Source organism: Acomys minous (assembly GCF_964271855.1).
Source record: "Acomys minous genome assembly, chromosome: 13".
Lineage (NCBI taxonomy): Eukaryota > Metazoa > Chordata > Mammalia > Rodentia > Muridae > Acomys > Acomys minous.
The window spans coordinates 112,057,761-112,073,819 of record NC_140495.1 but is presented as its reverse complement, the minus strand read 5'-3'; the positions used below and the strand labels follow the sequence as shown (position 1 = coordinate 112,073,819).

Here is a 16,059-nt window from a genome sequence, read left to right as displayed (position 1 = left end):
ACCCACAAATGAGTCCCGTTGCTAGAGAACAGCTGGTTTGATGAGAAAAATGGGGTCTCCCAGGGGCTGCACTCTGCTGTGGGGGCGGGGTGAACCCTCGGGGCGGGTCCTGGAAATAAAAGGCTCGCCGGCCCTGGTAGCGGAAGTGACGTTGTATGGGGCGTGTCCGGTCCAGCACAATGGGCCATGGAGTTCCCGTTCGATGTGGATGCGTTGTTCCCGGAGCGGATCACCGTGCTGGACCAGCACCTGCGGCCTCCGGCCCGCCGACCCGGAACCACAACGCCTGCCCGGTGATATTTCAAACCCACCCCATGGCCCTTCTGTCCCGGCTCCTCTCCAAACCGGGCCCAAAGCACCACGCCCCCTCCTCACTGACTTCTCGCCATGCCTTCTGCGGTCCAGCCCGGCTTTTGGTGGCCTTTGCCCCCGGATCTAGCAGGGCTGCTCGGCCTGCGTCTGTAACCTTTCGCCCCTTGGCCCCGTGTGGCCTCGGCCAGGGGCTGCGCTATGGGTGACCCGCCCCCTCCTCTGCCCCACTGTAACCTCCACGTGGGCGCTGGGCACCGGAGTTTAGCATCCGGAGGGGTGAAGTGGGAGGTGAGGACGAGCTGCGAGGCGAGGGATGGGAAGCCTGGGAGGGCCAGGCAGGCGGCCGTGCGCCCCGGGTGTCTGACCCGCCCCCCTCTCTCCGTAGTGTGGACCTGCAGCAGCAGATCATGACCATCGTGGACGAGCTGGGCAAGGCCTCTGCCAAGGTACGCGACGCCTCTAGGAGGAGCAAAAGGGAAGAGGGCGGCGGGTAGGGAGCCCGTGCAAAGTCAGTCGCCTTCCTCGCTGCAGGCCCAGCATCTTCCTGCACCCATCACCAGCGCCTCGAGGATGCAGAGTAACCGCCATGTCATCTATGTCCTGAAGGACACGTCAGCCCGGCCGTGAGTTCTCTTAGCTGCCCTCCCTTCCTTTCCCATCTCCCCCTCACCCCCAGACAGCTGCCCCCCTCCCGCCCCCATCCCCCGCCTGCTTCATCATTTTCCCCATCCCACAGGGCAGGGAAAGGAGCCATTATTGGCTTCCTCAAAGTTGGATACAAGAAACTCTTTGTACTGGTGAGTGTTGCTGCGGCAGACGAGGCGTTGGTGATCTCTGGTGCCAGAGAAGCGATGGGGTGGGCTCCTTCCTGGTGAGATGTGTGACGTTCTCGACCTCGCAGGATGACCGCGAGGCGCACAATGAGGTAGAACCGCTTTGCATTCTGGACTTTTACATCCACGAGTCGGTGCAGCGGCACGGCCACGGGCGAGAACTCTTTGAGTATATGTTACAGGTACCGGCCAGTCTTCTCCAGTTAGTCAAAAATAGATCTGAAAGGGGTTCTCAGAGGCCCTGCTGCGTGCCCCAAAGTTGGTCCCCTTTTCTCACAGTCCCTTGCCAGGCTCCCAATTTCCTGCTAGCATGCTCCCCTCTACCACCCCCTGCTCTAACGTTACTGTTTCCTGCAGAAAGAGCGAGTCGAACCACACCAACTGGCCATCGATCGACCCTCACCAAAGCTGCTGAGGTTCCTGAGCAAGCACTACAACCTGGAGAGCACAGTCCCGCAGGTCAGAGGCTCTCGCGGTGGTAGGGATCTGCCGCATCCTAACCCCCCTTTAAAAAACTTACACTTACATAGCCAGGCGTGGTGGCGCACGCCTTTAATCCCAGCACTTGGGAGGCAGAGGCAGGTGGATCGATGTGAGTTCGAGGCCAGCCTGGTCTACAAAGCGAGTCTAGGATAGCCAAGGCTACACAGAGAAACCCTATCTCAAAATCCAAAAAACAAAACAAAAACAAAAAACCTTACACTTATCTACTTCCTGAGTGCATTCCAGTTCATGTGTGGAGGTGAAAAAACACGTAAGAAGAACCAGTTTGGTCCTTCTATGAGGCGGGTTCTGAAACTTGAAGGGTCAGCAAGTCCTTTACCCCGGACACACCTGGCCAGTCCTACCTTGGGTGGCTTAGACTTAGGTATATGAAAACTTTGCCTGTATGTATGTGTGTGCAGCGTGTCCAGGCCTGACACAGAGGTCCAAAGAGGCTGTCAGGTTGCTGAGAGCCACCACATGGGCGCTGCGGATTGGTCGTTGGTCCTCTGCAAGAACAGCATGTGGCTCGTGACTGCTGAGCCATCTCTCCAGCCTCTGGTTTTTATTTTCAAGTAAGGTCTCCTGGAACTCACCTTGTACACCAGGCTGGCCTTGAACACACAGACATCCACTACTTCTACCTTCAGAGTGTGGGATTAAAGGGGTGCACCACCACCTCAGCTTTTTTTGTTTTTTTTTTTTTGAGAACTTCATATGTTGTGGGCGCTGTATTGAGAACACTCTTGTCCCCTCCCCTTTCCTCTCCAACTCCTGCCATACCCCCTTCCAAATTATTGTCTCTTTATGATTGTTATATGAACACACACATAGGTATATTGTACACAGATAGATAGATAGATAGATATACTGACTCCCTTTAGCTTTGTTTATATGTACCTGGTTCCAGAGCCCCACTTTGGTTTTTTGAAACAGGATGCTAGGATTAAAGGCATGTGCCACCACAACCAGCTGGTTGGTTGTGGGTTTTTTTGTTTTGTTTTTAAGATTTATTTATTATGTATAGAGTGTTTCACCTGCATGTACACCTGCTCGCCAGCAGAGGGCACCAGATCCCAGTATAGATGATTGTGAGCCACCATGTGGTTGTTGGGAATTGAACTCAGGACCTCGCTGCCCTGGAACTCACTATGTAATCAGGCTAGCTTCACACAGATCTGCTCAGAGTGCTGGGACTAAAGGCATGTGCCGCTGTGCACAGCTTTGTTGTTGTTTACAGGGACTTTTGTTTCTGAGAGTGTCACTGAGTGGTACTATCTGGCCTGGAACTCAGAGATCTACAGTAATCCTATCTACTGGGATTACCACACCCCGATGTTGTTTTCTGGTGGTGGTGATGGTGGTTTTGAGACAGGGTCTCTGTGTAGCAGCTTTGACTGTCCTGGAACCAGCTTTGTGGATCACACTGACCTGAACCACGGAGACCAACCTGCCTCTCTCCCTCCAGAGTTTCCCACCGCCCCTGGACATGGGTGGTTTACTGACCTCATTTTCAGCCTCAAACATAAGCGGCTCACTTCCCTGTGTTCCCACACAGGTCATTCCTCATTTTGTAGACATTTATGGCAGATCCAGAATAGACATCTCAGGCCTCGGGGAGCTGGGTTTGTCATGGGAGAGTGATTTTGTGAGTTTAGAAACACATTGCTAATGCGTTCAACAAATATTTCCTATGTGTCTGACACTGTTGTGGGCGCTGGGAATACCTCACTCAACCAAACAAAAGAATCTGGTTTCTAAATGTAGAACCAGACAAACATAGCATATTCTGTGGCTGAGCAAGGTCAAACACCCCTTTAATTCTAGCACTGGGGAGGCAGGCGCAGGCAGATCTCTGTGAGTTCATGGCCAGCCTGGTCTAAATATCACGTCCCAGGACTTCATAGACAGCCGTTTCAAAAAACAAAAAGTATTCTATACTGTGATTAAGGGTTTCTCTGTGTAGCACCGGCTGACCTGGACTCATTTTATAGACCGGGCCGGCCTTGAACTCACAGCGATCTGCCTGCTTCTGGCTCCCCAAGTGCTGGGATTAAAGGTGTGCGCCACCACATCCACCTCTTATTTGTAGTTTTTATAATCCCATGTGGATTTTAAGATCAGCTTGTTGGGATCAACGGTTTTGAGGCACGAGCCTTTAATCCTAGAACTTGGGAGGCAGAGGCATGTGGATCTCTATGAATTTGAGGCCAGCCTGGTCTACAGCCAGAGCTGGCAGAGAAAGCTAGCCTTAAAAACAAAAACAGAACTGGAGGAATGCCTCGTCAGTTAGGAGCACTGGCTGCTCTTCCAGAGGTCCTGAGTTCAATTCCAGAAACCACATGGTGGCTCACAACCATCCATACTGGAATCTGATGCTCTCTTCTGGCTATAGCCACACATGCAGACAGAACATTCATACGTAAGTAAACCTTTAATAAAAAAAAAAAAGCCGGGCAGTGGTGGCGCACGCCTTTAATCCTAGCACTTGGGAGGCAGAGGCAGGCAGATCGCTGTGAGTTCAAGGCCAGCCTGGTCTACAAAAGCAAGTCCAGGATAGTCAAGGCTACACAGAGAAACCCTGCCTCGGAAAAAAATAATAAAAAAAAATTTTTTTTTAAAAATGAGCCAGGCTTATTGGCACAGCACTCCAGGAGGCAAAGGTAGGCTGATCCCTGTGAGTTCGAGGCCAGCCTGGTCTACAAAGCAAGTCCAGGACAGGCAAGGCTACACAGAGAAACCCTGTCTGGAAAAATAAAAAATAAATTTTAAAAAAAAGGAAAAAAAAGAAAGGAAACCATGTGTGTGTGTATGTGTGTGTGTGATAGACAGACACACACACCACTGCCTGGCTAGATTTGTTATTTTATGTGTGTGAATGTTTTGCCTGATATCCTTGGAGTAGGTCAGAAAAGGATGTTAGGTCCCCTGGAACCCGAGTCATAGATGGTTGTGAGCCACCTGTGGGTTCTGGCAACTAAGCCACAGGCCTCTGCAGGAGCAGCAAGAGCTGCTAACCACTGAGCCATCTCTCCAGCCCCTTGTTTTCTTTCTTGGGGCAGGGTCTCATGTAACCCACTCTGGCCTTCAGCTCTGTGTAGCTGACCTTGAACTCCTGGCGTGCCTGCCTCTTCCCCCAAGTGTTAGGATTTCAGGCATGTGCTACGGCACCCAATGTGTGTGGTACTGAGGCTTGAACCCAGAGCTGCATGCATGGTGGGCCGTCACTCTATTAACTGAGCCACACTGGAGCCCGCCCCTGCCGTCTTTCAGGCACAGGTTCTGTCCCCACTGTGTGCTGAGGATGAGTGGACAATGCGCTTTGTCTGCTTCATCTTGCAGGTGAACAACTTCGTGATCTTTGAAGGCTTCTTTGCCCATCAGCACCGTGAGTTGCCTTGCCTTGTGTTGGCCTAGTAGTTGGGAAAAGGTAAAGGAAAGAGGTGGGCTCTTGGTTCGGCTGGCCCCCACTGAGGGCCCCCACCTCTTCCTTCCTCACAGGGCCCCCCACTTCCTCTCTGAGGGCAACTCGGCACTCTCGCGCTGCTGTGGTCGATCCCACGCCCGCTGGTAAAGCCTGCAAGGAGGGTGGAATTCAAGGGCAGTGAGGCCTAGCTTCCCAGGAGGCTCTGCAGCGTGCAGTGCTGTCCGTCTGCCCTGCACTGCTGGGAGCGACTGCAGTTTATAACTAGGAGGAGCTCGGCTCCTGCCCCTCCTGGAGCACAGGCTGTAACCTGCTGCTTTCCGGCCAAGGCACACCCCAGCCCTGCTCTTGGCAAGAGTCTGAGCCTCCCCACTAGGTCAGCTCCCTCAAAACAGGCCCCCATCAAAGTGCTGTAAATTCCTCAGGCTCCGTCAGCCAGGGACGGGCAGGCAAAGGAAACCAGTAGTTCTATTCATGGGATAGTGATGTGAACACTTTAAAGTGTAAATATTTGTTTTAGAAGAGAATGCTTAAAATTTTTAACATTTTTGCCTGGCATGGTGACACATGCACTCAGGAAGCCAAGGCAGATGGAACTCTTGTGAGTTTGAAGCCAGCCTTGTCTACAAGGCAAGGTCTAGGCAAAGACTACATAGAGATCTTGCCTTAAAAGAAATTTTTTTATCAAATATAATTCAACCTATTTGTATTAAAGCTCACAGGCTGGCCAGGCATGGTGGTTTATACCTTTGTTATTTTGTTTTTCTTTTTTTTTCTCTCTCTCTCTTTTTCTTTTTTTTCTTTTCTTTTCTTTTTTTTTGTTTGTTTGTTTGTTTTGGTTTTTCGAGACAGGGTCTTTCTGTGTAGCCTTGGCTGTCCTAGACTCACTTTGTAGACGAGGCTGGCCTCAAACTCACAGCGATCCACCTGCCTTTTAATTACAGCACTTAAGAGGTAGAGACAGGTGAATCCTTGAGCTTGAAGCCAGCATGGTTGACAGAGTGAGTTCCAGGACAGCCAGGGTGACACAGAGAAACCCTGTCTCAGGGGAAAGACAAAACAAAACCCTCTCAGGCTGCCTGCTGCCCTCTCTCCTCCCCGCCTCCCCCCCAGTACATCCTTGGGGACAGCACAGCCTACACCAGCTCTGTGGTGCTGGCGGGTACAGAGTGACGTCCTTCCTGGGCCAGCCTGTGGCTGGTTACATTCCTTCTGGCCAAGAAAAGGAGCAGCAATGGCCCCAACACCAGCTCATCGCTCCTTATTACATCAGCTTAGGCTCCCAGAGGCCGTCACATCCGTGCTTGCTGGTTCTGAGGCTGCTCCAGCATGCAGTGAGGTCATGCGTCTGGGAGGGATGCAGGTCCACAGAGAGTTGCTGGGTTCTCCATCCTTACCTGTGACGGAGGCAGGAGGCAGGGAGAACCCCATACTTCTACGCATCAAATCCCATTTGATGAAGCACTTTTGCAGATGCCCATGTTTTGTCTATCTTCTTTCTCTCTTTGGGGAGGAAGAAGTGGAGACAGGATCTTTCTGTGTAGCTCTGACTGTCCTGGAACTCAATATGAGGACCAGGGTAGCCTTGAACTCACAGAGGTCGGCCTGCCTGCCTCTGGTTCTCAAGTGCCGGGACGGAAGGCCTGTGCCACCGTGCCTTGCTCCTTCTTCTGATGCAGGGTCTCACTATGTAACTCGCTGTGGTGACCAGGCCTGCCCACTGCCTCCCACTGCAGAGACTGAAAGCACGCACCAGCACTTTGAACTTCCTCGCTCTATTACTATTTTAAAGCCTAAGGCCCAGTGTGGTGGCGCACGCCTTTAATCCCAGCACTCGGGAGGCAGAGGCAGGCAGGTCACTGTGAGTTCGAGGCCAGCGTGGTCTACAAAAGTGAGCCCAGGACAGCCAGGGCTGTTACACAGAGAAACACTGTCTCGAAAAAAACTTAAAAAAAAAACCAAACAAACTAATAAGACCTCGGTCTTTCCATATCTTTTTGTGTAGCAAGGAGAGGCTTGCAAGTCCTCTCCTCTCCCTGAACAATTCCCAATTAACCGAGGGCTTTGTCCATCTCATCTAGAGGGACCCAGGGTCCTCACTGGCCCAGCTGGGACTATTCCACTGCCCCAGAACCCCAGGGGGGCCTGACAACACCCATGGACAGTAAGAGCTCACCTCCCCTTGGCCATCCTTTTCCTGCATATCCCAGGCCCCAGTCTCCCCTGGATCTTTCTCCTGAAACTCTGTGTTTGGCCTACTCCTTCTGGCTCTCCCCGAAAGTGCTCCAGCATTTCCCCCGCCCAGACTCCCTTTGGTGTGCTGGCTCTGCCGCAGCACGGCTTCTGGGCTGGCGTTCCCAGGAGGAGCTGTCGGTGTCAGGGAACAGAAGTGTGGGATTGTGGGCAAGTGGCAGGGAGGAGGGATGGAAAGCGCGTCTCCTAAAACCTCTTTGTCCCCCCTGTTACCACCAGCCCCAGCACGGAAGCTGCCGCCAAAAAGAGCAGAGGGAGACATTAAGCCCTACTCCTCCAGCGACAGAGAATGTAAGGGATTTGAGGGTGGCTGGGGGTGCAGTGGTCGGGGAGGGGAGCTCACCTGAGGACGCCTAGAAAGGGGAGGCTGGCTAGGCGTAAGGACCCAGGGCAAGTGGCTAAGGGACGGTAACCAGGGCACAGCATTAGAAGGCTGCAGGTGCTTTCTGCCTAGTCTTTATTACCGTGATGCTTTTCTCCCTTTTCTCCTCTCTTGTACCCTCTCTTCCTCCTCTCCCCAGTCCTGAAGGTGGCTGTGGAACCTCCTTGGCCCCTGAACAGGGCCCCTCGCCGCGCCACACCTCCAGCCCACCCACCTCCACGCTCTAGCAGCCTAGGAAACTCACCAGATCGGGGTCCCCTCCGGCCCTTCGTGCCAGAGCAGGAGCTGCTCCGCTCCCTGCGTCTCTGCCCCCCACACCCTACCGCCCGCCTTCTGCTGGCCACTGACCCTGGGGGCAGCCCAGCACAACGCAGACGCACCAGGTAATAGGCCTGCAAGTTTGGGGGCCTCGGGGTGTCTAGGGGTGAAGAAATGGTGAAGAATAAGGTGGGTCCCCCAGAAATGTGAAACAGTGACGTCTATCAAGGCACCAATTTCTGCAGCACTGGTCTGAGAGTGAAGGCGCTGAGGGGCTGTGCATGCAGCGTGGAGCTGGTTGTATTTTGAGAGTCCTTGAAAGAGTAGGAAGATGTAGCGATTCATCGGGTGGGGGCCTTGAGCCTTTCAGGACTGGGGAGGGGGATCTTGGTTTAACATTTGCTGGGAATAGGCATGTCTCACAGATTGGGAACCGGTGAGTTCCACGGCTGAGGCCTGGGTGCCAAGAGCCCGTCCAGGTAGCAGGGAGTGGGCGTGTCCTTTATTTCTCCTCTTGGCTTCCTCTTCACCTCTGACTTCTCTGTTTTCTCTCTCCCCTGCCTTCCCTCTCCCCTCTCCTGTCCATAACACCCTCTGCAGCTCCCTGCCCCGCTCTGATGAGAGTCGGTACTGACCGAACACCTGGCGGGGGGCAGACACCCCCTCTCCCAGAACCTGCAGCCACTCTTCCATCAAGATTTTTTCTTCCCCTTTCTTGAACAACTGGGTTGCTAGGGTTCTAAATAGCCTAACACTTTGTAGCTTTTCTTACCACAGAAGACTCCCCTGAACTCCCAACCTATGCTCCGCAAACTCTCCCAGACAGGCAGGTCTGTTCCCAGACCTTTGGGCTAACTGGCTCCCTAGAGCAGCACAGCACACTTACGGTCAGACTCCAGCCCACCCAAGGTCCCAGGGCCTCTTCTGTCAGGGAACCCTTTAAGGAGTGTCATGCCAATGGGTTAATTCCCTCCACGGTGCCCACCAGTAGCTCTAATCCTGCATCCTGCTGCCAAACAAACCTGCCCTTTTAGTCCGCTGATGCCAGCCTGGCAGCAGCTCTGCCTCAGAGCAGTGCAGGCTGGTAGGTCAAGGACTCCCTGACTGCGCAGCAGGGCCCTCCCAGTGTGGCTCTGGGGTCCCACTGCAGTCACTACCACTTTCTTCAGCCTGAGTCTGCGTCCCTGCAGCAGATCCCAGGACCACTCAGCTGTGTCTCTGGACATAAGCCTGGCCCCCTCTGACCTCCCTAGTTAGTACATGAACTTGTGAGATTGTCTTGAGATGAGATGGGGTCACCCTTCTGCTGCCCCTGTAGAAAGACTCCCTCTCCTCCCCCCCCCCCCCTCTGGATGTGTGGTAGGTCAGGTGCCCCGCTGTGTCCCCTCACGTCCTCGGGAGCAGGCCCTCCCTCTCTGCCCATCAGTCCTTCCTGATTCCTTCTCCCTCTCAGTGTTGTCTCAATAAAGTGTGGATTCTTCCATGTTTTCTAAATTGACATTTTCAATGAAAAACAAATGGCTTAAGGTGTGCGGTTCTTTTGTGCTTCGCACTTTCTTCCTGGAGTCTCAGCCCCTCTCTGTCCCTCTAAGGCGCGCAGCAGAGCACAGAGCCGCAGCCCCCTTTCTGAGGACCTGCCCTTTATCTGTCTTTATTGCTGGTTCTATCCAAGAACTGAGTGACTGTATGTAGCCCTGTCTAGTCACTTGGGCACCTCAGGTCCCCTCCCCCGTGACCACCTCCTCCCTTGGTGAGGTGGTAGGATTTGCTGGGCTCTTGTGATTCACTAGCCTCAGGACTGTTTCCTTTCCTGCTCGTTAGCATCTTCATGTCTGCAGCACAAAGCCCACAGTGCTCCCTCAAGACAAGTCCTCCCTAATATCAAGAATCCCCACAGGGTACCGGGTGTGGCGGTGCACGCATTTAATCCCAGCCCTCGGGAGGGAGGGAGGCAGATCGCTGTGAGTTTGAGGACAGCCTGGTCTACAGAGCGAGTCTAGGACAGCCAGGACTACACAGAGAAACCCTGTCTGGAACCTCCCATCCTGTTCCAAAACCAGCCTTTTCCTCCTATGTTTGGCCTTGCTACTCTGGTCTGGGGTTTCTTACATTTAAGGTAGCCATGCTTTTTAAACATCAGGGCACGTGGTCCAACAAGCCTTTTTGCATGCAAGAGTTTTCATGACACAATTGGATCACACCGCTCAAGGGTGCTTCAGAAAATGCTGAGGTATAATGTAAGTCGTCCCCTCCCTCTGCTAGGAAACCCTTCTGTCTCTGTGCCCATGCTGCTCCTCTCTCCTCCAGCCCCTCCATGCCACCTTTGATCCTGAGCCTCTTCCCCATCATCTCCCATTTCTTCCACAGGGGGACTCCCCCGGGGCTGGTAGCCCAGAGCTGCCACTACAGCCGCCACGGGGGATTCAGTACCTCATCCCCGAGCACAGGTAAGTAGCCGCTGTTTCTTGCTCTGCCGTCCAGGAGGCCATAGACACACTACCACAGGCTCCCCAGATGCCTGCTATTTCCGCAGGCAACCAAGAACGGAAAGAGGGGGCACAGGAAGCAGAGCATAGGTGAGGTCTGCACCTCCCCCTAACATGCCAGCACCCCTCACACTGACTAACATTACTCTCAGATGCTTCCTCCTAAGCCTGTGTGAACGGGATACCAGCTTCTCCCACTCGTCTTTCTGTCTAACATTGTATAAGCCTTCTTCCTTGTGGGCTCAAGTCTGGCGCTTCCCTCTGCCACGCTCTGAGCACTCAAGTTTGCACTGGTGTTCTCTACGTTAAAACTTGGCCCCTACGACCTTGAGGACACTCTAGTAGTAGTCCCCATCAGCAGCTCTGACATGCTCTCATCTCCCTGCCCACCAGGTCGGCCAGTGAGGACCAGGTCTTGTTACGGGATGGGTCTGGGGAGGAACCACCGCGCACGGTCGCCCCACCCCCACCAGCCCAGTCCTGGACGGTGGGTGGGGACATAATCAACGCCAGGTTCATACGAAACCTGCAGGAGCGGCGCAGCACCAGGCCTTGGTGATCACAGCCCCCTCGGGCTCTTTCCAAGCCGGTACTATTACTCCCTCACCGCAGAACAGCGCCAAAGCTCAGCCCACAAAATGGATGGATGCATTCATTCATTCATTCATTCAACAGCCTGTCCGCTTCACATCGTTTGTATCTTATTTTTAACCAGAGCAATAAAATATTTATTTTTTTATCACCATAGCTACTGAAAATGAGTGGCTTGTCATCACTTGTCACCCACCCCTGCTTCTCATTAAACCACGTGCAGCCCTAGCGTCCCCCAGAGGCTGCGCAGGCGCCGTGGGAGCGGCCCGGCCGGCCAGGCGCAGGCGCACTCCGGGGCAGCGGCGGGCAAACAGTGCGCAGGCGCGCGGCGTCTCCGTCTCCCTCCCTCGGCCCCCTCCCTCCTTTTTCCCCTTCACGAAGCCGGCTCCGGGGCGCGCCGCCCGGTGAGCTGACGGGACGCGGGAGGCGCCCTCTCGCCCCCACAGCAGCATGTACCGCCCGAGCCGGGGGGCCGCCCGGCGCCTCGGGCCCTGCCTGCGCGCCTACCAGGCGCGACCCCAGGTGAGGCTGCGGCGGGGGGCGGGCGGGGACCCTCCGCGGCGCCGGCAGGGGGCGGGGCGCCGGGCCGCGCAGGCGCAGTGGGGGGGGCGGGGGTCCCCGGGAGCTGCCGCCGCGCGCCCCGCTCCCCGCCTCCCCGCCGTTACCTGTGCCCGGAGGTGACTTGAAGGGCAGGGCGGAGAGGCCGGGGCGCGGGCCTGCGTGCACCTGCACGGTGCTGGCGCCGGGCCACCGGGCTGGAGGGCGCCCGAGGGCAGCCGGGGACTCGGGGTCAGACTTGCCCTAGGGTGACCTGCCATCCTCGCAGCAGCAGCCGGCCCGGACTGTGTGATTTAATGGGGCTTAAAATGACGATAACTCCCACTTAATTACTACTTTATGGGGGACGAGGTTTAATGTACATTGATCAGCATGTGTAGCCATCATAACGGAGGCCTCACTGTCGTCCATGTACAGGAACCAGGCGTAGGGAAAGAGCCCTGGAGGCTCTGATAGAGTCCTTACACTGTATCACACCTTAACGTGGGTGTCCTTTACCTCGCACAACCGTCACGGATACACTAGAGGACATCATTCCACCCATGGTACAATAAAATAAGCCTGTCCTTCATAAAATACATCTTTAGAGTTCTTGGTGTCACAGGAGCAGACCTGGCCCCAGATAGATGGAACCGTAAATGTGAAGGTGTTTTTTTCTAGAGTTGGGGAAGTTGTCCTCTGACACTCTTTCCTTGTGTCTTCACTGAAGACAGTAGTGAGCCCATCCCTCTGTGCTCTGGTAAATCCTCTGCTGCCAGAGAAGCAGATAGGGTTTGAAGGAGCATTAATTACTCAGGTGATTTTTAAAATGTACTTTTGGATTTTGCAGCTAGGTCTCACTGTGTAGCCCTGGGCAGCCCTGCCTGGCCCGCCCTGGCTTAGGCACTGATTTTTTATTTTTTTATTTTTTCCTTTCTGTTCACTTTTCTCTAGGACCAGCTTTCTCCTCGGACTCTGCCATTCCCACCCCTCTGGCCCCACTCCACTCAACCCCCTTCTCCATCGCTTCCTCCTCTCTGGTCACTCCCCCCATCCCCCCACCCTCCCCAGGCTCCTCCACCACCTCTCCCTCAGGCCCAGGCTCTCAACTCACTGTGCAATGTGGTTCTTCCTCTGGGGAAGAGGGAGGAGGGGCCAGGGCCTGAGCTGCACAGTGGCTGTCTGGATGGGCTCAGGAGCCTTTTTGAGGGACCTCCTTGCCCCTGTCCTGGGCCTTTGATACCTTTCCAAGCCCCTGGGACTTCCTGTCCTTCCCCCGCCAGCCCATCAGGAGACGACAGCATGCAGGAACACCTGGCTGTCATGTATGAGAAACTGAGGCAAGAGGTAAGCAGAGCCTCTGTGGAGACAAGTTAGTTGGACTCTCAGCAACATGAGACAGGCGTAGATCCCCGCTGCAAAGTGTCTTGCTGAGGAAAAGGGTGTCCCTCTGTTTGAATTAAGGACAGTTAAATTGGAGATGACCTTTTACTTGGGGGTGGATGTGGTAGTTAGAAGACCTTAAAAATAGGATAACTGAGCCGGGCGTGGTGGCGCACGCCTTTAATCCCAGCACTCAGGAGGCAGAGGCAGGGGGATCGCTGTGAGTTCGAGGCCAGCCTGGTCTACAAAGTGAGTCCAGGACAGCCAAACCAGTGACACAGGCCTGTAATAGTCACGTCAGAGGTCAAGTATAGTTCAAGGTCAGCTTGGGCTACCTGTCTCAAAAAGTAAATTACATATATCCTAAAATGGGATCTTTTCTTTCCCACCCAGCTCCCCACCCTCTTCCTTGGCTCCCATGACTACACTCTGTACTCGATGGATGTGGAATTCGTCAATAACATCCTGAACATTCGTACCAAGTGAGAGTTGGGGCAAAGGGAGGGAAGAGGAGGGCCCAGCACTCAATGAGCACTTGAGTTTGTCCCAGGGACGGTCCTAGCTGCTTTAAAAAAAAAAAAAAAGATTTATTTATCATCCATACAGTATTCTGCCTGCAGGCCAGAAGAGGCTTGTTATAGATGGCTGTGAGCCAGCGTGTGGTTGCTGGGAATTGAACTCAGGACCTCTGGAAGAGCAGCCAGTGCTCTTAACCTCCGAGCCACCTCTCCAGCCCCCTAGCTGCCACTTCCCGGCAGAAGCCAGCTGCAGTCCTGACACCCCTGTCCCTCTGATTCCCACAGGGGCCGGACCTTGTATGTTATGTCCCTGACTCTTTGCCGCTTCCTGGCTTGGAACTATTTTGCACAGTTTCAGTTGGAGATCCTGCAGCTGACCCGCCACCCCGAGAACTGGACCCTACAAGCCCGCTGGCGCCTAGTAGGTCTGCCCATTCACATGCTCTTCCTGCGCTTCTACAGGCGCGACAAAGAGGAGCTTTACCGGTAAGCTGGACTCCGGACACGCCCACCCGCCCCCTCCCCAGGCTCCTCCACCACCTTTCTCAACTCGCTGTGCGGTGTGGTTCTTTCTCTGGGAAGATGTAAGAGGTTCCCTAGTATTACTGCTGTCTCAGAAGTTGGTGATCTCCCAGCAGTCCCTGACTTATCCCGATTTGGCTGTAGGGTAGAGACGTTCAGTCTTTTTTTTTTTTTTTAATTAATTTTTAAAAAACGTGAAAAAGGGCTGGAGAGTTGGCTCAGTAGTTAAGAGCACCGTCTGCTCTTTCAAAGGCCCCAGGTTCAATTCCCAGCACCCACATGGCAGCTCACAACTGTCTGTAACTCCAAGTTCTAATACTCTCACACCAATGCACATGAATTTAAATTTTAAATTATTTTTTAAAAAATGTGAAAAAAAAAGCCAGGTGTGGTGGCGCACGCCTTTAATCCCAGCACTCGGGAGGCAGAAGCAGGTGGATCACTGTGAGTCCGAGGCTAGCCTGGTCTACAAAGTGAGTCCAGAACAGCCAGGGCTACATAGAGAAACCCTGTCTCGAAAAACCAATAAATAAATAAATAAATAAATAAATAATGTGGTTTGTGTGCATGTGAAGGTTCAGAAGACAGCTGTGAGAGTCGAGCCTTGAACCTGAGCTCAGGCCCTCAGGCTTGCGTGCAAGGACCTTACTCATTTGTCTTGGTGGCCCAGTCTACTTTTAATAAAATTAATGGACTATTATGTCTGATAAGAAATGTCTTTCAAGCCAGGCAGTGGTGGCGCACGCCTTTAATCCCAGCACTTGGGAGGCAGAGGCAGGTGGATCACTGTGAGTCCGAGGCCAGCCTAGTCTACAAAGTGAGGCCAAGACAGCCAAGGCTGCACAGAAAAACCCTGTCTCAAAAACAAAAAAACAAACCCAAAAATTAAAATAAGATAAAAATGCCTTTCAGTTTTTTACTGTGTTACTTGGCCTGACAAGCAGGAAGTACTTACTGAACAAATGCCTCCAGCTTCCTGGAGGATCAGGAGCTAAAGACCAGCCTGGGTTGAATGAAACCATATCAAGAACCGAGTGAACAAAAATTACTGCATCCTGCACTGTTTCACAGCCACAAGTGAAGCGCATGGCTAAGTGTCTGGCTGGGACATCCCCCAAAATTGTTAGGCTCAGCCTCTGACGTGGTACTTAACCGTTTAGGTGGATGATTGCTGGGCCACAGAGATGGTGCAGTGAGTGAGTAAAGGTGCTTGCCCCCAAGCCTGAAACCTCAGCTCAACACCTGGGACCCACGTGACGGGCTGGAGGACCATCTCCCCACACTGCCTTCTGCCATGGCACATGCCCTCACGCACACCGTAGACAAATCGTGGCTCAGTGACTTTGCTCCACAGTCTAATATGCTAAGGCCTCTGTCCAAGTAGCCTCTGATTTCAACCCAAGCATTAGGAATCGTCAGTTCTCCTGGGTGCTGTGTTGTGACTATGTTGGTCCCACTGTTCAAGCTGAGAGTTGGAAGATCTGTCTCAAACCAGTTCACAGGTTGACCTGTCACATGGCAGACCTTAGGAACTTGTTTTAACAAATACTTGAATTAAGCTTCAGGACGGCTTACTTCCCTCAAAAAAGCCTCTTCCTTCCACAGGACCTTTGACGCCTATTCCACGTTCTACCTGAATTCCAGTGGCCTCATTTGTCGCCATCACCTAGACAAGGTGAGTGTTGGGCTGGGTGGGGAGGGTCGGTGTCCCTCCGCAGCTCCACTAACCTGTGTCTGCAGCTGATGCCTTCGCACTCACCGTCATCGCCTGTCAAGAAGCTGCTGGTGGGAGCTCTGGTGGCCCTGGGGCTGTCAGAACCAGAGCCCGACTTACACCTGTGTTCCAAGGCCTGACCCAGACTCCGGGGAGGGCAGCACTGACGACTTTGCTACGCACAATAGGAGGTGACAGTGGGCACGGCCGGCCGGGCAGCCACCTCCATGCCACGCTCCTTCCTTCTTCCCATCTCATGCTGTGTAAAGCTGCTGTGTAATTTAATTTGTAAATAATAAAGTTTATGCAATGACACGAGGTGGGTTTTCTTGTCACTTTCTATGGGTTCTCCAAGTTCCCACA

At 53.6% G+C, this 16,059-nt stretch overlaps 2 protein-coding genes across 9 annotated transcripts; both read left to right on the top strand.

Annotated features, from left to right (window-relative positions):
* The first annotated feature begins 137 nt into the window (after positions 1 to 137).
* ATAT1 (alpha tubulin acetyltransferase 1) lies at positions 138 to 11,178 on the top strand. 7 transcript variants are annotated; one of them, XM_084753870.1, is made up of 13 exons: positions 138 to 293; positions 698 to 758; positions 844 to 935; positions 1,049 to 1,109; positions 1,214 to 1,327; positions 1,503 to 1,604; positions 4,971 to 5,016; positions 5,130 to 5,198; positions 7,525 to 7,596; positions 7,827 to 8,070; positions 10,313 to 10,392; positions 10,479 to 10,521; positions 10,825 to 11,178. In XM_084753870.1, exons 1-13 carry the CDS (start codon positions 187 to 189, stop codon positions 10,988 to 10,990), a joined length of 1,257 nt encoding a protein of 418 aa, XP_084609996.1. In that variant the 5' UTR covers positions 138 to 186; the 3' UTR covers positions 10,991 to 11,178. The 7 variants fall into 7 exon arrangements, with proteins under 7 accessions (XP_084609996.1, XP_084610000.1, XP_084609997.1 ...); XM_084753874.1 differs by having other exon boundaries at positions 10,460 to 10,521; positions 10,825 to 10,963; XM_084753873.1 differs by lacking the exon at positions 138 to 293 and adding an exon at positions 300 to 600.
* Positions 11,179 to 11,331: 153 nt separating this feature from the next.
* On the top strand, positions 11,332 to 16,014 carry LOC311581535 (uncharacterized protein C6orf136 homolog). 2 transcript variants are annotated; one of them, XM_084753904.1, is made up of 7 exons: positions 11,332 to 11,544; positions 12,514 to 12,906; positions 13,336 to 13,424; positions 13,746 to 13,946; positions 15,143 to 15,178; positions 15,588 to 15,657; positions 15,723 to 16,014. In XM_084753904.1, exons 1-7 carry the CDS (start codon positions 11,473 to 11,475, stop codon positions 15,834 to 15,836), a joined length of 975 nt encoding a protein of 324 aa, XP_084610030.1. In that variant the 5' UTR covers positions 11,332 to 11,472; the 3' UTR covers positions 15,837 to 16,014. The 2 variants fall into 2 exon arrangements, with proteins under 2 accessions (XP_084610030.1, XP_084610031.1); XM_084753905.1 differs by lacking the exon at positions 15,143 to 15,178 and having other exon boundaries at positions 11,338 to 11,544.
* Positions 16,015 to 16,059: the final 45 nt, after the last annotated feature.